This window comes from Equus przewalskii, chromosome 25, assembly GCF_037783145.1.
Source record: "Equus przewalskii isolate Varuska chromosome 25, EquPr2, whole genome shotgun sequence".
Taxonomy (NCBI): Eukaryota; Metazoa; Chordata; class Mammalia; order Perissodactyla; family Equidae; genus Equus; species Equus przewalskii.
Window position 1 is genome coordinate 25,064,539 of NC_091855.1, and position 24,341 is coordinate 25,088,879.

The 24,341-nt window shown below is 36.2% G+C and overlaps 1 protein-coding gene across 12 annotated transcripts in view; it reads right to left on the bottom strand.

Annotated features, from left to right (window-relative positions):
* CEP128 (centrosomal protein 128) overlaps positions 1-24,341 on the bottom strand; it is a 381,669-nt gene that overhangs the window by 191,416 nt on the left and 165,912 nt on the right. For all 12 annotated transcript variants that reach the window (XR_011532693.1, XR_011532692.1, XR_011532691.1 and 9 more), the window contains one exon: positions 16,540-16,732. Coding sequence is in view for 9 of the 12 variants with exons in the window: in XM_070593019.1 (XP_070449120.1) it covers positions 16,540-16,732 (193 nt within the window). In the remaining 3 variants the exon portion in view is untranslated. The remainder of the gene's footprint in view (positions 1-16,539; positions 16,733-24,341) is intronic.

Below are 24,341 nucleotides of genomic sequence, written 5' to 3' on the forward strand. Positions count from 1 at the left end.
CTTAAATGGTATTAATTCCAAATAACTTACATGGAATAATCAGACACTGGTATTTTCAGCTACATTTGGATATCTTTAGAAATTACAAATGAGATCTAAAAAAAATTATTGTCACCCCAAAAAAGCTCTTCCCCAATAAATGCTCTAACCATTCACTTATTCTGTTCCTTCCCTTGGAATAAGAAAAGGGGAGAAGTAGTAAGAGGTACTATGCATAAAAATAAATAAGAACTCCTGTAAGATCCTTTTCGTGGGCAATTAGCATGTATCTCCCCTTTTCCTTTTCAATTTCCAAATCTCCCAGAGCATAGGTGCTTTCTTCCATCCCTTGCAGCTTAGAAACCAACAGACAGAGGCCGGCTCCGGTTAACTTTGGCATGTTCCACTTCAGTGGCCCAGGTTCAGTTCCTGGGCATGGACCTACACCACTTGTCAGCAGCCATGCTGTGGTGGTGATCTACATACAAAATAGAGGAAGGTTTGTACAGATGTTAGCTCAGGGCAAATGCTCCTCAAGTGAAAAAAAAAAAGAGGAAGATTAGCAACAGATGTTAGCTCAGCGCAGATCTTCCTCAGCAAAAAAACGAAAGAAAGAAATCAACAGACATCTCCTATCTCCTATTCCATGATAGCTGTGGTGTGTCTGATTTAGCCAAAGCAATAAGTGCTAATAATATCTGACTAGTAGGGAAACTTTCTAGTAAGAAAAATCACAAAGAAAAACTTCTCTTTATGAGTGTTACCATAATCTACAATTTATATTTCCTTGGGGGCATTCCTAGCATTTCATAGTCATACAAGAGAGAAGGAATGATCCCTTCAGTGGCTGTTTCTTTGGAAACACCAAACCTACATGAAGAAAAGAACTCTAGAACCAACCAGAGCCACTCCATCAACAACTTTTCCCTTTTGTAAAACACACTCACAACTATATAATCCTTTTCATAGCTTTATATGTAAACTTTTGCGTAAAAATTATCTGAATTAGAATTTTAAATTCTCTAAAAGTTAAGAATATGTCTCTTTTACATATGGCACCCAATGGAACAACACACTTCAAAGATGCTAATAATCAGTCAGTGAAAACAAATCACTTTTGGCTTTCCTATGGCTTATCTGAGCAAGACAAGTACTTTCATTAGGACAAACTGAACTGAATGAGAAAAAAGTAAACCATACAGCCAAATGTGCATTATACAGCTATGAATCTCATTTAATACTTCTGTTCAGGTAATAATAAATGGATATTCAGGGAGAAGGGGTAAAAAAACAGAAAAAAAAAGAAAGTCAGCATAGTTTAATGACTGCATGCCAATTTTTTACAAGATGGACTTTGGGAATAAGAAGTTGGAAGGTGAATAAAATATTTGAGAACTAGAAATTTAAAAGGAGGGAGACATTTCAAGGTATTCCTGGAGGAAAACTGAACTGAAGAGAGATTGCATAAAAACTGCAAATGAAAAATAAACTACAAATTTAGATGGAACTAGCGCTGTGGAAAAGTAATGAGATGCTTAGTCACCTGGACATGGGTATGGAGGCGTGGAGATTGAAAGACCAATACAATACCATCACGAAGGAGTTCAGATTGTTTTACATGGAGACTTGCATCCGGGGCCAAACAATATTTCTGTCTTGTCCAACACCAACCTCACAGCAAAACTTACACAAAAATAAAGTTACAATTCTACCTAGAAGCGAGGGATTGTAAAGGAGTTAAGTTGTAGGGTACATTAGCTTAAGATGGAATAAAGATCCATTTACAGTGAAGTAAATTAAAAAAAAAAATCAATCGATAAAAAAGCTTTGCATGTAGAAGCCCCCAAAGGAAGGACAGATATCCATCCCAGCTCATTCCAGATGTCAGAGGCAGCTACACAGAGGCAGAGAGAGCAAATCTGAAAGCAATCCTTTAACAGAAAGAAGATTTTAAAGCTTTGCTCCACAGATTCCAAAAGGAAGAGGAAAACCGGTACAAGTACACATTTCCATGGGAACTGCGTAAAAAGCATTAGTATTGAAATCAAACTCAAAGGGCAGAAAGATATTCCAAATTCTTATTAACTCGTCTTCCTAATGTATTTAGATAGAAACTTATTCATTCTCTCTTAAAGGCTGATTAGATTATTTCTCTGCTTGGATTAGGAGAAGAGTAAAAATAAATGATAATTTTTAGATTGAAGTAGAAAATTAGTATAAACATACATGCAGACAGCAATACTGTAGAACACTGTAACTATGGTAGGCCAGAGTTGTATTTACTTTGATTTCCAACTGGTATGTAACCACCTATTAACGAGTTATATTTTTCCTCTGTTAACAGTTTATTTTCTGTTAAAAGGACAACTTTTACATGAAGAATGTCTGCTTGGAAATGAGGTATTTCATTGAAACTGTATTTGCCACTCCTCTCCCCACTTAATGAACACCATCATGATACAAATATGTAGTGAAATATGAGAATTGGTGCATTTAGAGAGTATCTCTGAAGACATATTACACACAGCAGCCATATTCTCTTCCCTGTACTGTCCTGAAAAACATTTATACAAATATTCAAGAGAACCCATCAGAAGCCTCACTGATATGACCAGATTGTGTTACTTAGATATATACCTCTGTGGAGTGTTCACATTAAATAGCTGTAGCCACAAAGTGCCTGGAAAGCAAGATCAGTCCCTCATTTAAACGAGAGTTTACAATTTTGGTTAAAGAAAAAATTAAAAAATTAATGTCTATATTTGTTCATAATCATTAGCATTTATGTAACTAAATCATACAAACAGATGTTTGCCCTTCTGAAGATCTTTGAAGAAAGGACTCTTTCCAACTGCCATGGACATTTTCATTTCTAGTAATCTCATAGCTTTAAAGTATTCTTACATCTTAGCTAAATCCTTCCAGCTTCAGTCTACCTCTTTCTCAAGATGAAAGATTTCTTTGTTAAGGTACACTGAGTCATTCTATAGTCAGAACAGAAGCAGGTAGAGAGAGAGGTTAATTTGAGGGCAACTCTGCAACATTACTAGACTCAGCGGAGCTTCTAGTGGGAGATACGACTGTGTTAAGAGGAAAAAGAAGGAAAAAAGGGAGCATCATAAATTGGATATACACCTGGCCTCACCCCAGTGAACTCTGAAAGCTTTGAAGAAAGCCAAATTTCTCATGACCATAAAGGTATAAGTTAGTCAGACAGAACAGTTCTTGGAAATAGTTGTTCTATGGGATCTAAATAGATGGATGTGAAAACTGGTTGTCCTGGAAACTATAGTGTCTACTAATCACTCTGTATTTTAAAAATACAACAGAGAAGTGTGGTCGTGTGATTGATTAGGAAGTAGATATCATTTTCACGGTAGAGGCACATGTAAGAAAAGGTTTGATCTTAGTTTCCTATTTACGGGAGAGAGAGTTTGCATACCATACATTAGAAGTACCTTCATTAATTGGGCGTGAGGCTTGATGTTCCTGTGAGCTACTAAAGAAATTATGAGCAATCACATACTAAAATGATGTGAAAGAAAAATCTTAGAAATATTACTGTCATCACAAGTAAAGAGTTTATATATAAATAGCAAAACTGACCTTTTTTACTAAATAAGCATTTCTAGTGGTTTAGTTCTTACGGTAGCCAAAAAGACTGAGTTTCTGACAGACTAATTTTCTCTCTAACATTCTTAACAAAAATTTGATCTCTTTACAACTTCAGGGACTAGATCCTAACAATGTGAGGATGGAGAGATTGTTTTCAATTTGCGAGGCCTAGTGAAGTTGATTGAGTACTGCTGGTTCATTCTGATACGTGATACAGTAGTAGGAACGCAAGCCTGAGTTTCACAAAGCCCTCTCCCATCTGTAATTCACTTTAGAATCTTATGAGAAACAACCTACCCCCCTTGCCTCCCAGACTCAGCTGCCTGACTGTAAATAGAGATTAATAATCTCACATGGTTAAGGATTAAATGAGATGATACACATAAAAACCTGAATATTAGCAAGCCCTCAAGAAATGTTAGCTTCTTTCCTTCCCCTAAGGCCATCTCAAAGACAGTGAGGGTGAATGGTTGAACACAAAGATCTAACATCACCTGTAGGGGACTCTGGTGAGGAATCTTTCCAAAGTGTGACACGATTAAGAAATTAATTTTAAATACTAGAATGCAAGGTCAAGAGTCTCAATAGGAAATAGAGCAAATCTGTAGCCTCTCATGGTTGATGTGATGAACTATTCATCTAATCCAGGAAGGAGAATGTGTGTACCAGTCTTTCCAAACACTTTTAGGAAGTACTTGAAGGACTTTGCTCTGAAAAGATAAATAGGAGAAGGATTGTCTCATTGCCAAGTACCCTAGTTTCAAAAGATAAAGTGAAAACAGCTTACCTGATAAAGCACATCATTAGAATAGTCTGGTGGGTAATTCCAAGTTAATACTTTATATTTGTTCCTGTGTCTTAAAGAAGCAGAAATAAGAATAAATCAATATTGATGTTTGTTTTCTTTTTAATTGGTAGAACAGACCTAAGTGTCTCATATATATATATGGTAAGGGGCTTCGGATGATGATGCCCTAGTAAATGAGATAAAGAGGCAGGAGGCTAAATCTGTGCTATCTATTTATCCATCCATCCAACCATCCATCCACCCATCCACTGGATCACCCACCCAAACATCCAATAAGTACGTTTACTTCCTGTTTAAATATAAAACATGGTACCAGATGCAATGGGAAAACAAGCGTCTCTGAAACTAGAAATTAAAACTTAATATAAAAAGATATACATGCAGATACCCAGAGAAAAAACCACATGTCATGTAATTATATCCTAAGTTTTAATAGTAATGGGGTGGTGAAAGGAAAAACATCTGCTAGCACGGGTGATAACAAGGGTAGAGTTTTCATAGGAAGAGAGGGGAAAATGGTGGGGCTCCTGTAAGAGTATGAACTTTGTCCAGAAGTGAGAAAGGCACTGAAGATTTCTGAGCTGAGGAGTCATGGGCTCAAAGCTGTGTTTAATGAAGATTCATCTGGCAGAACTGATTAGAACAGCAGTTGTGTGTGTGGGCACATGTGTGTGTTTTCTCCAATGAAACGCTATTGGGTGGGGGTCAATTGTGGGGTGTGTTGCAAGTAATTTATTATAAAAAATACAATACCGAAGTTTGAGAATGATTCAATTTTTTGAATTAATCTGAGCATATTCAAGGTTATTTCTGAAAGATGTCACTTTTACCAAATGCTTTATTAAACAGCAGAGAAATGGATGGAGGATAGCTGGGGCCCAGGGAATCGTGTGAACTTGAATACATCCACTGGAGTGTGCCTACTTGGGAAAGTCACCTGTCTTGGGGGCTCTGGTAGAATTATAGGTGAAGACCAGTCAAGAAGAAGGCAGAGACTAGAGGCTAGGAAGATCTTGCAAATAAGAAGCTTCTGCAACCCTTGAAGATATGAAGTAATAAAGAGCTGAAGAAGACAGAGGTAGTCTTAACAGAGAGAGAGGAGCAGACATGCAAGAAATGACCAGGGAAAACTGTAAAATCACTAGTTGCAGGGGACAAGAAAGTGAGAGAAAGTAATCTTTCTTTCAAATCATAAGAGTAAAGATAGGTTTTAAATGTTCTCAGGAAAGCTTTCAAATTAATAAAATTTTCCGTGGAGTTCCAAATTAAAATTTCATGGCTATAAGGCAATATAAGCTTTATATACAATATGTTGCCATTTCACTATTTAAAAATATTTCCATTTTAAATTTCATGACATGCATATGTTGATTCTCAGCAACCACATCTGGTAGCTAAAGCATTCTAGATCCCAAGTTAATCAACAATAAAGAACATTCAAACTTCAAAGATTTAGTCAAGAATTCAACCATAAATTGAAGTGTAATATCTACCAAACGTGCACCAGTCATCTGAAAATTAAGTCCACTGCAGGAATAGAGAGAATGTTATTAAATCAATTAGTGTATATCATTGGGTCAGCCACAATCTCTGTGTTTGCACTTTAGTTTCCTTATCTCAATATGCTCCAGACAAGCTCTCTCCCACTTCAGCCCTCCACACTGTGCCTTCTGCTGGACCAACTCTGCCACCATCCCTTGCATGGCATGCCCACTCACACTTGGGTTCCCCATACCTATCACTTTCTAAGGAAATCCTGTTATCCACATCTCCCTCACCCCCTACCCCCATATGATCTTATAGTGTGGCCTATACTCTTACATTCAAGGCCAACTTCTCCACTAAGCACAGTAGGCATAGTGTCTATAGCCAATGAAAATGTTTTCATTGTAATTTATTAGAAAACCAGAAGAAAAAATGAACAATGAATATATAATAAATCCAGCCTGGATTATATTCATTTTCATACCAACATAGTCAAAAATTTAATTTTTTTATGGAGGAAGGGGCCCATGAAGGCATAAGTACCTAGGGATGACGAAAGTCATAATGTGTCCCTAGTTACTTTGTAGCATTTCTACTAAAAAATGAAACCCTGATTGTTTTTGTTTTTTGAAAGCTGAATGATAGTACCTATTTGGGGATTATTGAAACAATAAATTGCTTAAAGCACTTGAATAGCATCTGACACACAGCAATAAATGTTAGCTCTTATTAGTATTTAAACAATAACTGGAGACACTATTTGTTACATTGCTTGTAGAAAGATCAATACATACCTCATACATTCCTCTTGAATTTAGTTTCCAGAATAAGTTTGCTTCTCACTAGGAGTTTCCATGCCCTCTTTAACTAAATGATAAGAACCATGTGACCCAAGAGGTATCCCTCTTAGAAGTCAGATAATTCAGAGCTAAACTAAGTGATAAATCATAATAACTCCTTCCAGGTGCCAGGGACACTCTCTCTGTTCCCTAATTTTTTTTCTGTGATTTTATTTTTTAATTTCCTTTAATGTATGTTTCAACACTACGCTATAACTCAAAGTGGAAGAAGAATAAAATTTAAAGGTAGGACTATTAATGCAAAATGGCCTTACAACAGCCAGAGGTAACAAGGACTATCTGCATTTCAGGTTCATTAATGACACATGTAACTTCTTTGACTTTTCTTGCTATATTTAAATGAAGAGTACCAAATATGAATTCGTAGGTGTAAGGAAATTATATTCATTTTGAAAATCCCACATTTTAAGAGCTGTTTCAGTGCATTTCGAAGTTAATTTTAGTAGATTGAAAGTAATATATGTATATTCCTAATTTTCTGACAAATGTCCAAAGATGGGCCCATGTACTCATAGAGGTTCAAGCAGGCTGAAGAATGACCTGATATACAGAGAATCAAGTAGCAAAGAAACTATTACAAATCTCTAATTCCATGATTTTATTGGTGTATTAGTTTTCTATGGATGCTGTACCTATCTACAGTACTAGTCTCCCCTTATCCATGGTTTTGCTCTCTGTGGTTTCAGATACCCAAGGTCAACTGAGGTCCCAAAATATTAAACAAAAAATTCCAGAAGTAAACAATTTACAAGTTTTAAATTGCTTGCCATTCTGAGTAGCATGATGAAATCTCTAGCCATCCTGCTCTGTCCTGCCTGGGACGTGAATCATCCCTTCCTCGAGTACATCCATGCTGTATATGCTACCGGCTCGTTAGTCACTTAGTAACCCTCTAGGTTATCAGATCGAATGTAGTGGTATTGCAGTGCTTATGTTCAAGTAACCCTTATTTTATTTAGTAATGGCCCCAAAGCATCATTACTCTCTTACTGTGCCTAATTTATAAGTTAAACTTTATCATAGGTATGTACGTATGGAAAAAAGTATATATAGGGTTCGGTCCTATCCACGGTTTTAGGTATCCACTGGAGGTCTTGGAATGTAGCCCCCATGGATAAGGGGGGACACCTGCACCACAAACTTAGTACCTTAAAACAATGCAAATTGCTTATGTTACAATTCTATAGGTTAGAAGTCCAAAACAGGTCTCACTGGGCTAAAATCCTTGTGTCAGCAAGGCTGCATTCCTTTCTGAAACCTATGGGGAAGAATCAATTTCCTTGCCTTTTCCAACTTCTTAGAGGCTACCCACATTCCCTGGCTTGTGGCCTCTTCCTCCATCTTCAAGGCCATCAATGGTAAGTTGGAATCACTGCAAATCAGTGTGAATCATATTGAATCACTCTGACTTCCTTTTCTGCTTCCTCTTTCACTTTTAAGAACCTTGTGATTATAAGAAGCCCAAACAGACAATCCAGGATAACCTCCCCATCTCAAAGCCCTTAATTGAATCACAACTACAAAATCTCTTGCCATGTAATGTAACATATTAAGAGGTTCTGAGGATTAGGGCGTGGACATCTTTGGGGTAGGTGGGCTGGCATTATTCTGCCTACCACAATTGATCACTATTATATACACAACAAAATAGAAGATATAACTCTTAAAAGAACTCGAACATAGCAAATATATGCTTTGAATTTAATGAAAGCTACTTACTGACCCAAAAACTCACATCAATTCTATTTGAGCAGATGCAACTTTATCTTATTTTTCTCCCTGAGTGTGTTTCTGATCTAAATTCAAGTAGACCAGCTTTGCTACACTGTGCAACAGCAGAAAACCATACAACCTATAAGAGGATAAAATAAGAAAATCTAAGAATTGATTCACATAATATACTTAACATTTCTGGATATTCCAGAACATACTCCAGAATACACATACATACACAAACCCACACAAATGCACACACATATCCTTTAATTCAGAAGAGGAAAAGTGTAAACTTTAAATATCTGAACTCTCCATTCAATCAATACTTAACTGTTGTCAACTAAGTATATTACTGGAGATATTGAAAACGTTTGCCTCTAAAATTAAGTTTAGCCCATATAAGTAGTACAAACATTAGGCCCATTACACAGAAGGGTGGCAGGCAAAGATACTTATAGCTAATTGAAGAATAATTAAGCATAACTCTCCATTGCCGATTTATTCACTAGCAATCTGAATGTTGATCACATATTCAAAGGAAGTTGACACCTGCACTGGTCTGTGTATCAGGAGCTCCATTCATGTTATTAATTTATTTAATGCTGGTCCTAGGAATACTTAATCAATGATGTTTAATTTCAATTCCTGTTGACCTGGGTTGGGTTTCAAATCATAGCATAAAATACACAAGAAACAAAATTATTGTAGTGAAATATATATAAGCAAAAATACAGATTAAAACAAAATTTTGATTTGACTCAAACAGTGGACATAATTAAAAAAAACAAACTACTGTGGTTTTGAAAACAATTATGAAGAAATTCTGAAAATAAGAGGCAAGATGTCATCTGATATTAAACAAAATAATAGTTTGTGATTTTAAACACACAGATTAATGGCCTTAATCTATCAATTAAAATAATCTTTCATTACTCTAATGATCAACACCACTGAACTTCTGAACAAACTAGAGATAAAATAAAGCGCTAAACATATGTTAAAATATTAACCAGAATCCAAATAAAGAAATCATATTACACTTAGACATAATCCTCTAAATCAATAATTACACTCCAATATGCAATGGAAAAAATTGGTTCTAGACAGCCATCTAGTATTTCTGTAAATACCACGACTGCTAAAAATATTCTTTTAATGAGACAAACCAAAAGACTACTTAAAATGATGTGGGGAATAAGTAGTAGATGAATGGACGAGTGGTGGGAAAACTAAATCAATTAATCAATCAATAATGTACACACAAACATAAATGATGCAACCCCATGTACAGACTACTAGTTAGGAAAGATTCCTATGGTTCACAAGTCCCTCCTTCCTTTCCGTTCCACAAATGAATTCTAAGAAAACATCCTCTGTTTGGCCATCCACCAGCTGCAGAAGTGGTACAGTGATTCAGAAGAAGAGCAAGAAAAAAACAGAGAAATCAGTTGAAAGGAGATTCTCAGAACACTAGGAACAGTGAAACCAAAGGAAAAACCCTTTAAAAGTTGAGATCACCATTGGTCAAGACAAATCAAGTAGAATGTAACCTTTGGAAAGGCAGTGTTTTTTAGAGTCAATCTCTTGAACAGCACAGCAATTTTAGAACATTGAAAAAAAAACTGCATCATATTTCTATTATATAGTAAAAATACTCATCCCCAGAGTCATCTATAAGGCCAGAGTAATGAATGTACAGTATACCAGATTCATCCCTAAGCTTGCTCAATCCCTTGGATATCACATGACAAGTGTTATCCTTTGGAAGCAGCTTGTAAGATATACGGTCATGAGAAATGTTCTACAATCTGGCGTAAAACTCACAAAGCTTCTACTAAAATAGGTCTCTCAAAGTCTTATCTCTCATTCCTTCCACCTTTTTCTCCAAACAGGTACACATACAAGGCAAAGTTCAATTAAACCCAACTACAGATGTAGAGGAGCTAACAGTCAAATTAAGGAAATGACTATACTAAATATTGTGCTGTGAAACTGCCAAAAATAGTAGTGTATTCAAAGTGTGGAAAAGGTAATGGAAGAAGATATCTAACTCTTTTGTCTTTGTTCTTTCGAGATTCATTTCTCCAACTTTACTTTCAACTTCATCCACTCTCATATCTTCTGGGATCCTGCTATACCAATTAACCTTTCTTTCACCTGTTCAACCTCTCCCATTCCTGGATCCTTCTACTCAACATTTATAATCAGGCTTAAGTTTATGTACTCTAAAAGTTACATTCATTCTATTATTAAAGACTGAAACTATGTTAGACATACACATAGTATTAATATTCTTTGTTTACTTTTTTGACATTCAGATACTAAAAAATTTTTTCACGTTATACCAGAGAGCTAACTCAACTCACAGCACAATATGGGGCTAGAATTACTAACAGTGTTATAGCAGTCCTAAATGAATCAGAGAGCTCTTAGAGAATATTGTCATGAAGTGAATAAAAATATAAATGGTTTAAATACTTTTACTGTAAAATATAATACGTAACTAAAATATTAGGAAAGACAAATATTGTTACCTAATCCCAGAGTGTCAGAAACACAATGTAAACCACTCTAATTGAATTACTTAATCAACTTCTGCCAAATATTTGCTGATCTGTCTTTTAGTTATGCTGAGTTCACTGTGATTTTTTTCACTAAATATTATGGCTCCTCTACTAACTGTGCCCCTTTATTGTTCTTTCATTTATTCACTGATTCACTCACTTATTCAACAAATATTTGACTTATCTACTGTTGAGCCAGATTCTTTCTAGGCACTGAGGATATAGCACTGAACAAAACAAAAACATCACTACCTTCATAGAAACTCCATTCTAGTGGATACGTTCAACTGAACACATTTCTCAACTGTGCGTCTTCCCAAAACTCATCAAGGCAAGAAACAAGATATTTCTGGGCTAGGACAGTCCTCTGAATGCTTGCTCCACCCACAGTCATTGCTAAGATGAGACTTAAAATTGGTGAACTGACAAAAACAAATGTAGGGCAATGATTTCTCAGTCAATGACTACTAAACTTCTAAGAGGTCCATGACATTAACTCTTTAATAGATTTCCTCCCATTTTGGAACCTTCCAGCCCAAACCCACAGGCCCAGAATAGCACAGGAAGCATAAGATAACTCAGATCTACAAATCTGGCAACACTTACTGATAAAAACTCCTTGTACGTGGGCATCAGTTAACCTGGCACATGTCAGTTAACATCACATTAAATCAAACTAAAACATGTATGCAGAGAATGGCATTAATTTCAGCAACTGGGAAGTTTCTCTGTCATGTTTTACCTGTAGATAGGTTAACCTTGTTCTACTTAACGGTTAAGGTTCCAATATGATGAAGGAATCAAACATAAACTTCTACAACAATTGACTTCGATACTTCAGAAATATCTAAACTTAATCATCAGTTTTGCTGCCTTTCACCTCTTCTATATATACCATTGTAAACCAATGCTGAAGTATGCAAGAAGAGATCATTAGGCAGATGAATCCTGCAAAGAATCTCTTCCTCCTCGCCATCTTATGGAAATCTCACTGCATTCTTCAAGATCTAAATCAAATGACAAGTCCTACTAAAAACCTTCCCACATGGGCCTCAACAGAAATAATCAATACTGCCCTTTTCACCAGGAACATGTTGCTTATATTTCTAGCAAAGTATTTATTTCATCCTACCTCCAAATAAACATGTTTATGAGTCTCTAACCATAACAGTCTCTGCTTGGTCTTCATTATTTATAGAGAGTCTTCATTATTTCTGAATCATGAGACAGCTAATATAACATCTTACACATGTAAGGCAAAACATTATCATAGCATTTCTCTGTTACAAAAGTTTGGGTCTTCCCAAAACATTTTTCGTTTGTTTATAATTTTAAGAAATAGGTAAAAAGTGGGGAACCCCCATTCTCTCCCACCAAATCAGCCCCTACTCCTGACTTTCCTATTTTTCCCAATGGCAAAGCCACTGAGATCATAGAGTCTCCTGCAAGTCTTCCTTCTCTCTCACTTACACTGCCCAATCTTTCACTAAGTGTTCCACAATTTCTTTTGCATTTGTTGCCACTACTAACGTCCTTCTTCAGTTCCTCATTTGCTTTCACTGGGATTATTACAATAGGCTCCCAACTGGATACATTCAATCAATGCCTAAGATACACAATCAATACTAAGATAAGCTCAAATAACATACTTTCAAAATATATAAAGCTAAAAAAAAATGACACACCCAGAAAAAACCTCACACAATAGTTAAATACTTTAACAATCCTCTATCAGTTATTGATAGAAGTAGATTAATTCAGAAGGGATATAGAAATCACCAGGGTCATAGAACACTGTGTAACAATTTGGCATAAGTGACATTTATAGAACATTTCACAATGAATGTAGAACATAAATTATTTTCAAGTGCACCTGGAAAATTCACCAAGATAGACTATATTTGGGGCCATAAAACAAATCTCAGTAAATCTCAAAGGATCGAAATCATGGACAGTATGTTCTAGGAACACAAGGGTATTAAGTTGGAAATCAATAATAAAATATCTAGGGGCCGGCCCCATGGCTGAGTGGTTAAGTTCACGTGCTCCACCTCGGCAGCCCAGGGTTTCACCGGTTCGGATCCTGGGCACAGACATGGCACTGCTCATCAAGCCATGCTGAGGCAGCGTCCCACATGCCACAACTAGAAGGACCCACAACTATAAATACACAAGTATGTACTGGGGGGCTTCGGGGAGAAAAAGAAAAAAAACATATCTTTAAAATAAATAAATAAATAAATAAAATATCTAGAAAACTCTCTATATAATTGGAAATTAAGTAATACACTTCTAAAAACCTCATGGATCAAAGAATAAATCATAAGAGAAATACTTTTTACTTCAAACCAAATGATAATAAAGACACAACATAGCAAGATTTGTGGAACGCACTTAAAGTATTGCTAAGGTAGAAATTTATAACTTTAAATGCTTGTATTTGGAAAGAAAGGTATTAAAAAAAGGCTGCCATCTTAAGAAGCCAGAAAAAGAGTAAAGGATACACAAAGTAATTATAGCAGAAGGAAGGAAATAAAAAGAAGAGTAAAGATGATTAAAACATTAAAAAGATAAACAACAGAAAAAATTGTAGTTTCTTTGAAAATATTAATAAAATTGATAGACTCCTCAGCAAGACGTTTAAAGAACCAAAGAGAGAAAACAAATTACCAATATCAGGAATATAATAGGAGACATCAGCAAAGATCTGACAGAAATAAAAATGATTAAAAAAGGAGACATGAAAAAAGTTATGCCAACAAATTTGACAACATAGATGAAATGGACAAATATCTTGAAAGGCATACAATAATAAAACTGACTCAAGAAGAAACAGAAATTACGAATAGTCACATACCTATTAAAGAATTTAGAGTTTGAAATTAAAAATCTTCCCAAAATGAAAACAACAGGCCCAGGAGCATTCATGAACAAATTCTATTATACATTTAAAAAGAAACAATATAAACTTTATGCAAATGCTTCCAAAAAATAAAAGAAAAAACACAACTCAACTTATTTTAAGAGATCATTGTTATACTAACATTCAAATTAGATAAAGACATTAAAACAAAAGAACCTGCGGACCAATATTCCCCATGAACCCAGACGTGAAAATTCTTAACAAACTATTAATAAATCTAATCTAGCCATATATAAAAGGGAAAATACATTTTGACAAAGTAGAGTTTATCCCAGGAATGCAAACTTAGTTAAATACACACTGGAGGTCCCAACTAGTTGATAAAGATAAGAAAAAAGGAGAAGCAAAACTGTCCTTATTTGCAGATGATGTGATCATGTACAAGGAAAACCCTAACTGCTAAGGAATCAAAAACAACAACAAAAAGCTACTAGAATTAATAAATAAGGTTCAAAAAATACAAGGTTAATATACAACAAAATCAACTGTATGTCTATATACCAGAAAAAAATGTTGGAAATTCAAATTTCAAAATGTCCCTTAATATAACATCATAAGTCAGAAAAAATTAGGAATAAATTTCAAAATGATCTTCAAGACCTGCTTGCTCAAAATTACAAAACTTCCATGAGAAAAGTTAAAGATGACCTAAATAAGTGGATAGATATACCATGTTCATGGATTGGAAGACTCAATATTAAGACATCCATTCTCCACAAATTAACCTATACATTCAACACAATCCTATCAAAACACCTTGATTCTAAGGTGATTGGCAAGCTGACTCTAAGATGTATAAAATAATTCAAATTCTCTATAGATACAAAATAAGCAATAAATTTTCATTAAATTCAAAAAGTAGAAATAAAAGCAATCACCTTGAGAGACTACAAACTTTACAGGTTTACCGTGTGAAGCTTTTATAAAAAAGTTGGGCATGTGAATATAATTATCTAAGTGCACAAATATGTGGTTCTTTTGGACTTCTCCCCACTGACAGTTTTACACATTTATGACACACTATTGCATGAATCTTCATACAAAGAAATGATATACAGGGTTACAATATTGATAATGTTTACTAAAAGGAAAACTGGGTTGTAATCTAGTGTCAGTGAATGGTCCACAACACGTATAGAGACCATATGGCATTTCAGCTATAAATTACATAATTAGATACTATTAGATTGTCATTTAAAAAATACAAGGGCATCCTATGACTTTTACTACTGGCACAGTTTACATCTTTCAATTGCAGTAGACCAGCAAGGCTCAAATGGTGGTTTTGGAACCATCCAAGACCCCTTAATTATAAAACTAAGACATTATTTGCCTTTTTCTCACTCAGTTTCTCATAAATGTAAAGTGTAGTTTTTCTAGAGATTACATGACATGTAACATAATAAAAGATTAAATGCAGAAGCAAAAATGAAAATGCAGCTGTTTTCTTTTAAGACAGCAATTAAAGAGATTTCCAAAAGTGCAAAACAATTTTGTCTTGGAAAAGAGCTAAATTTCATTAATTTTTATATTAACACGTAATGGGTTTATAATTATCATTTTTAAGGAATAAATATTTTTAAATTATTAGTTTAAATTTTTAATACGGTAAGTATTGTTACACACAACACACAATAATAAAATTTTTGAGAACTCAAAGAGCTTTTAAGACTGTAAAGTGATCCTGATACAAAAAAATTGAAAATCACTACAGTATAGTAATAAGTAATTTTTAAGTGGTACATGTGGAGCGAATATTCCTGATTACTAAAATGAAAACCAAAAATTTATTTTAAAAGGGATTATTACCATATGTTAATGTTACCGGGACACTGTATTAAGTCTCTTTCTGGTTCTTAAATTAATAAAGTCCACCAATAAAGAAAAGACCTAAGGCCAACACTACATGAAATCGCATACATAATGCTGTTTTTCTTCTTCCCATCATGATGCATCCTTAGTAGAATCAAGGAACAGAATAGTTTTCCAAGTCTCTTGTCTAACTTTTAAAGTTAAGTATTGCCTACACATTAACCCCTGCCCCCTGCTCGCCCTGCCCTTACTCTATGGTTTTCACCATTGTGCTTATAACCTCCTAATATACTATGTAATTTACCTACTTATAACATTTAGAGTCTGCCACTCCACTCAATATAATGTAAGCTAAACAAGAGCAAGATTTGTTTCTGCTTTATCCACTGATGTATCCTCAGCACCTGTAACAGTGCCTAAGAAAAAATAGGTGCAAAATAAATATTTGTTGAATGAATTAATGGATATTTTACTAAGTGAAATATAAATTTTGTCATTTTACCAGAGAAGAACAAACATATCTTGCAAATTAAAATTTGCAAACTGCCAACAGATACAAAAGTATATAGGAGGGATATAGCAGCTGAAAGAAAAACTCTCAGGGCAGAACAGTTTTCTCTTCTGGCCCCAGAAATGAAGAAAGATAAAAAGAGACGAGGAAAGGAGACAGATTTGGAAATAGTCTGAACTGGGGCAAGAGAAATAACTTTTTTTCCCCAATCCTAGGATTCCATGAACATAAACAAAGAAAACTAAGAGTAAGAGCAGCTAACACACCTCTCTTCTCCCGATGTATTTCTTCCAGAAGCTGCTCCTGTCTTTCTATCTGTTCAAAGAGACACTGGAGCTCAGATTCCTTGTTTTCGGTCATATTCCTGAGTTGTTGTCTGCACAGCATCAGCTGGTGCCGCAGACTTTTCTCTCTGTTTTCTCGCTCTTTCAGTTCCTCACAAAGCCACTGAAGTTTAGTCTAAAAGAAATGACATTGATATCTAATTAAAAATAAATCTAGAAAACAGTCACATTTCAAAACATAAGGAAAAAAAGTCATGATAATTTAAACAAATATAAACAATAACTGAGAAATTTAAGCAAAATTTAAAAATACCAACAATGTTTTAATTTGCATAATGGTTTATATTGATGAGGATTTTTAGGCTGCTTAATTTTAAAACGGTTTATGATGAGGATCTTTAGGCTGGTTACTTTTAAAACTGCAGATGAGAAGCAGGCTCCAAGGACTGGAATTTTGCTTGCCCTTTTGAGAGACATTTGCGTTTGTGAAGGAAGGGGGGATGACCTTGTAGGGACCTGAAATTGGCCACCCCAGGATATGTCTCTGGCATCGGGATTGTTTGGGGCTGATTGCTTTCGATAAACTGGGACAGAGAAGGAGGCTCTGGGGAATGGAACTTGCCCTTGTTGGGACACACTTACATTTGTAAGGTAAATCTCTGTCTGTAAAAGGTGCCTCCCTCTCTGTACCAGGAAGAAGAAGAGAGATGACCTTATCCCTAGAAACTCTTAATGGGGAAGGCAAGAACTTAAGTTGGTTGCTGTCTGGCAATCTCATGTAACTGATTTAGGGTGGTGGCTTCTAACCTTTCTAACCTTTACTTAATCCGATTTGATTCTTGTCTAAAAGTCATGGGATCACCCAATGACCAGACCCCACCTGCACTGATACCATTTTAACTTTTTTTCATGTTCTTTCCTTTGTCTTGTAAAGAAATGACTCACATACCCATGCCTTATAAAATTAGCCCTAACCCTCAACTCGGGGCAGCAGCAGGAGCTCTGACTGCCCGTGGGTCCTGTCCCCACGCACCAGCTCTGCCTGCCCATGGGTCCTGTCCCCATGCCAGCGGGGGCAGCAGAAGCGGCTCTGCCTGCCCATGGGCCCTGTCCCCATGCTAGTGGGGGCAGCAGAAGAGGCGGCAGCAGAAGCTCTAATTGCCCATGGGTCCTGTCCCCATGCTATTCTATTCTCTAAATAAAAGAGCACTATTGCCAGATCTTAAGAGTCTAAGAAATCTTTCTTTCGACTCCTCGGCTCACCGACCCCGCATCAATATCAGTTAAAAGTTGGAATTATATATATATTTTATATATATATATATATATATATATATATATATATCTCAGAATTTAAGCCATGATTTTCTTAGATTTTTATAAAATATTTGCTATACTCTATTATCTTTGGAAAGGCAATACTATGGAAAAGCTTGGCCTACTCAACTTCCAATCGTAACACCATTAGCCCCTTAATTTGATATATAAGGCAATCTAGTACAAGCATTTGAAAAAAAATCAAACGCACCCTAGAATAAGAACTAGAGAATTATTATAAAAGGGAGTTTTATTTCAGAGACTAAAAATAGATAAAATTCCTAGTTTTGATTCCTAAAAATGCATATACCCAGGGATCCAGCTAGTCAGATAGAGAGAGAGATTCTCTATAGTACGAGAGAGATCAAGTCAGCATTTGCCCACACTTAAGAGTAGGAAATTTAATGGAAGGAACTCTCTTTTCTCACAAACTCTAACCTGGCCATTTTTAATATTTAGATACTTAAAGCAGGGATGAGAAAAGAAATTTTTCTTCCACCTTCAATATAACAGGATTTCAGTCAAGTCTCAGGACCTTCCAAGTAAGGCTACCTTCCAAACTCCAGTTGATTTTAAAAAACCTAAACAGTCTTTACCTCAATAAAAAGCAAAATAAGGGAAGCAGTGGACTAGAAAGGAAAATTAGTCTAAGCTAAGGCACAATTTCCCTGAATAGCACTTGTGTGTAAGCAAGAAAGTTCTAGGCCTCCGGAAGTCTAGGAGGTTCTCAGGACATGTCACAGTCTATTAAAAGTAGCTTTAACAGAACAATTTACCCTATGATGAAGTGGGACTGGGATTTGGCCCCTAGACTGGGGGATCCCCATATACATCAGCTTTCAAACACACCTAGAACTGAAAAAGAGGCACGGTTCTTTTGGTCAGAAGGTCTGTCGAGCAGACGGTACCTCTGTGACATAGAATAAACATTATCATTAGTCAAATTATAAAAAAATTATCCAATAATATTGTAAGATGACCAATGTATAACACGTGAATTGTCAGGTGAAGGGAAACTATGCTTGCAAAGCAAAACGTGGATCACATTTGTTAATATAAACTCTTATCAAAAACCAAGGGGGGACTTCATAGAAGTTCCACTTCCAGAATGATGGCATGAGGAGTTCTGTGGAACTCCTGCTCAATGAAATACCCATAACTGCTGAAAATTACTAAAAACAAAAATTAAAGTCTCTAGAAATTGTCCTAAGGCCGTCCAGCAAATGAAGAAACATTCACTCAAGAAACTGTTAAATCTCATAAACAACAGCAAAAGTCTGTAGCACCTGAGCCATCATTGACTCTCACCCTCCCAACCCTGTGTGCCAAAAGCCCCACTCTTCATTCCAGAAGGGTACTGCCAAGAAGACAGAGCTCTCTCTTCCCCCAGTTCACAAAGTATAGTCATACGCCATTTAACAACAGGAGGATACATTCTGAGAAATGCGTCACTAGGTGATTTTGTCATTTGTGTGAACATCATAGAGTATACTTACACAAACCTAGATAACACACCTAAGCCACATGGCACTAATCTTATTGGACTATCGTCGTATACACGCAGTCCATCCTCGGCCAAAACGTTGTTATGAGGCACATGACTCTATACAGTATTGTGGCAAAATAAGAAAGATATGTGGCCTTTGTGCTAATGAAGTGACTTAGGGTGGAGCCCTCAGTTAGCCTCAGGATGGGGCAGGTAATTAGAGAGTTGGAATTTTCAGCCCCACTCATTGACCTTTAGGAAGGGGGGAAGGGGAGACTGGAGATTAAGCTCTATAAAAACTCTTGAACAATGGGATTTGATGAGCTTCCAGGTTACCGAACAGATCCACTGTCAGGAAGGTGACACACCCCAAATTCCATGGGGAAGGAAGCTCTTGTGCTCCGGACCCTTCAGAACTTTGCTGTATATACCTCTTCTGTTCATTTGCATCCTTTATAACAAACTGGTAGTGGTAAATAAAGTATTTCCCTGAGATCTGTGAGCTGGTATAGCAAATTATTAAACCTGAGGAGGGGGCCACAGGAACCCCCAATTTGAGCCAGATCAGATAGAAGTGAACATAACCTGGACACTCACTACTTGTGATCCGCATCTGAAGGAGAGCATGGGGGGCAGTCTTATAGGACTGAGCCCTTAACCTGTGGGATCTGTATTAACTCTGGATAGCTGGCGTCAGTTGAATTAAACTGTGGGACACTTAGTTGGTGTCTGCAGAGAACTGGAGAATTATTTGGTGTGAAAAAGTCACACATTTGGAGTCAGAATTGTTATGAGTAGAAACAGATCATGATAGCATGTATCTCAATGGCAGAGCAGACCACTAGCATTCTTTTCTTCACAGGTCTGATTTGCGTTAGCTAAATTCCTGCAAGTGTAGAGGAGACACTGAGAATCCCCTCCTCCACCCACCACTGATAGGGTAGCCTCTGTACCTCAGACACAGCAGGCAGACAATACTGGGGTCCTAACTGTCATTTACCCAGATTGAGTACAAGGCTGTGATTATGAATATAACTTATTTATAAAGATTTTTTTAAATCCTCAACAAAATACTAGCAAATGAAATCCAGCAACATATAAAAAGCTTTTTACAGCATGACTATCCCAGGAATGCAAGGTTGGTTATAATAAATAATAAATTAACATAATATATCATATGAATAAGAATTATGGACAAAAGCCAATTGATCATATCAAAAGGTGCAGGGAAAGCATATGATGAAATCCAACGTCTATTCATGATAAAAGCAATCAACATACTTGGAATAGAAGGGAAATTTCTCAACTTGATAAAAGATATCTATGAAAAAACTACAACTATTATCATACTTAATGGTGAAAGACTGAATGCTGTCTCCCTAAGATCAGAAACAGGAAAAGGATGTCCACTCTCACCACTTCTATCTAACATCATATTAAGAAGTCATGGCAGGGCAATCATGCAGGAAAATGAAATAAAATATATCCACATTGAAAAGAAAGAACATATTTGCATCCATTTGCAGATAACATGCCCATGTATAAGAAAATCCTAACGATTCCACTAAAAACCTATTAGAACTAAGAAAAGAGTTCAGCCAGGATGCAATCTACACAGAATTCGAAATATATTACAATGCACATCTGAAAGTCATATAATGTTATAATCCAATGTCACTGCAATACAGAAATAAAATTAAAATTAAAAAAATAAAATATGAAAAAAAAGTTCAGCAAGGTTACAGTATATAAGATAAATATACATAAGTCAACTGTATTTCTATACACTTGAATGATCAATCCAAAAATAAAGTAAAAAAGGCAATCATATTTACAACAGCATCAAAAGAACAAACTACTTAATAATATACTTTTTAAAAGAAGTCTAAAACTTATACTCAAAAGACTACAAAACACTGTCCAAAAAATTAAATAATGTCCAAATAAATGGCAAGATATCCCATGTACAGAGATCAGAAGACTTAATATTGTTAAGCTAGAAATACTCCCCAAACTAATCTACAGAGTCAACACAATTCCTATCAAACTGGCTTCTTTGGGAGAAATTGAGAAGCTGATCCTAAATTTCATATGGACATTTGAAATGTCCCAGCATAGCCAAACAGAGGTGTTGAGAAAGAAAAGCAAAGTTGGAAGACTCACACCTACCCATTTCAGAGCTTAACACAATGCTACAGTAATCAAGACAGTGTAGTACTGGCATATGCACACACATACAGATCAATGGAATAGAATTGAGAGTCCAGAAATAAACCCATATATACATATACGTGTGTGTGTGTATGTATATATATATATATATATATATATATATATATATATAGTACATCGATTTTCAACAAGGATATCAAAATAATTTGATGAGGAAAGAACAGTCTTTCCAACCAACAGTGCTGGGACAACTGAATACCACATGCAAAAGAATGAAGTTGGACCCATACCTTATACCATATACATAAATTGACTTGAAATGGATCAAAGACCTAAACGTATGAGCTAAAAATGTAAGACTCCTAGAAGAAAACATAGGCATAAGTCTTTGTGACTTTGGTTTGGCAATGATTTCTTAGATATGACATCAAAAGCACAGACAACCAAAGAAAAAGGCTGACAAATGGGACGTCATCACAATTAAGAACACAGTCCTTCAAAGGTTACAATCAACAAAGTGAAAAAACAATCCTCTGAACAGAAGGAAATATTTGTAGATCGTGTATCTGAGAAAGGACTTGTATCTAGGATACATAAAGAACTCAGTAATAAAAAGACCAATTGAGAACTGAGCAAAAAATCTAAATAGACATTTCTCCAAAGAAGATATACAAATGACCAAAAGCCACATGAAAAGATGCTCAACATCATCAGCCATCAGGTAAATGTAAATCAAAATCATGATGAGATTCCACTTGCTCCCAGTAGGATAGCTGTATCAAAAAGACAGATGAGAACAACCATTGGTGTATACATGGAGAAATTGGAATTCTCATGTACTAATGGCAGGAATGTACAATAGTGCAGCCACTTTACAATACAATCAGGCCAGTCTTCAAAAGGTTAAACATAGTTACCAAAACTATGGCAACCCAAATGAACCCAAATGAACATCAACTGATAAGTGGATAAGTAAAATGTAGTGTTATCCACACAATGGACTGTTATTTAGCCAGAAGTGAAGTAATGACACATGGTACAACATAGGTGACTCTGCTAAATGAAAGAAGTCCATCATAAAATAAAGGACCACATATTGTATGATTGCATTTGTATGAAATGTCCAGAGTAGGCAAATCTATAGCAGATTACTTGTTGACTAGGGCTGTGGCGGGGGGTGGGATGGACAGATTAGAAGGTAATCTCTAAAGGGTCCAGATTTTCTTTTGGGGGTAAAGAAAATGTTTTAAAAATCATTGTGGTGGTGGTTGCACATCTCTGTGAATGTACTAAAAACTACTGATTGATACACTTGAAATAGGTAAATTGTATAGTATAGTATTCCAACTAAGCTTTCATTTAACAAACAAACAAACAAAAGGAGGGCCGGCCTGGTGGCGCAGTGGTTAAAGTTCGCATCTTCCGCTTCGGCTGCCCGGGGTTCGCCGGTTCAGATCCCGGGCACGGACATGGCACCGCTTAGCAAGCTATGCTGTGGTAGGCATCCCACATATAAAAAGAAAAAACGTGGAGGACGATGGGCATGGATGTTAGCTCAAGGCCATACTTCCTCAGCAAAAAGAGGAGGACTGGCAGCAGATGTTAGCTCAGGGCTAATCTTCCTCAAAAAAAAAAAAAAGGAAAAGAGGAAGTAAGAGGGTGTAAAAGCAAAGCTAAAATTAAACTTCCCTGAAGAGACGGTACCTGGCTTTAGTACCTGCCTCACAATTCATAGGCCTTTGTCGTGTCTGAATGTCACTGGATAAATACGGAAATCCCCAACTTAAATTTGCCTATGGACTTCCAACTACGATTGCAGAAATTTAATTAAGGCTGCTTTACTTTCCAATATCCACTTTGAAATACTCATTCAAATACCAAAACAGATAAAAATCTTCCATTGGACAGGAAACCAGGAAACATGATCAACTCTTTACTAGATAAATGGAGCACTTTCTACTAAAGCATTGAGGCCAGCCTGGGTGGTCTAGTGATTAAGATTTCGCCCTCTCACTGCTGAGGCCTGGGTTCATTTCCTGGTCAGGGAACCATGGCCTCCATCTGTTGGTTGTCATACTGTGGTGGCTGCATGTTGCTGTGATGCTGAAAAGCTATACCACTGGTATTTCAAATACCAGCAGGTTCATCCATGCTGGACAGGTTTCAGTGCAGCTTTCAGACTAAAGACAGACTAGGAAGAAGGACCTGGCCACCCACTTATGAGAAATTGGCCATGGAAATGCTATGAACAGTAGCAGAGCTGATATGGTGCCAGAAGGTGAGAAGACGGCCCAAAAGACTGGGCAGGGTTCCGCTCTGCTGTACACAGGGTCACCAGTTGTGAGAATCAACTCGACGGCACTAACAACAAAGCACTGAGGAAGAATACACGGTCAGGGTAAGGGTGAGTGATATACCACCACGCCCATCTAACCACACATGGGAGACAAGGAAGTGAATTGGACTGTTCTTTAGTAAGCATACTCTATACATAGAGTGGAGCACATATTGAAGGCTAGAAGTCAAGCGACTGTTACAATATTCTAAACGAGTGAAAATGGTAAGAGATTGAGACTTAAATGTTAGGGGTTAGGGATAAGGGAGAATAATAATTCAGTACTGATGGCCAAGTTTCTAGCTTAAGAAACTATGAAACAGGAAATCTAGAAGCAGCAAAGAATTAGGGGTTAAGAAGTTAACATCAGATTGGAATATGTTGAAGTTGTTAGGACTAAGAAACACAGAAGTACATAGATGACTAGTTGGATATATAGATCTAAAGCTCAAGAAATATGGATGAGAGATACAG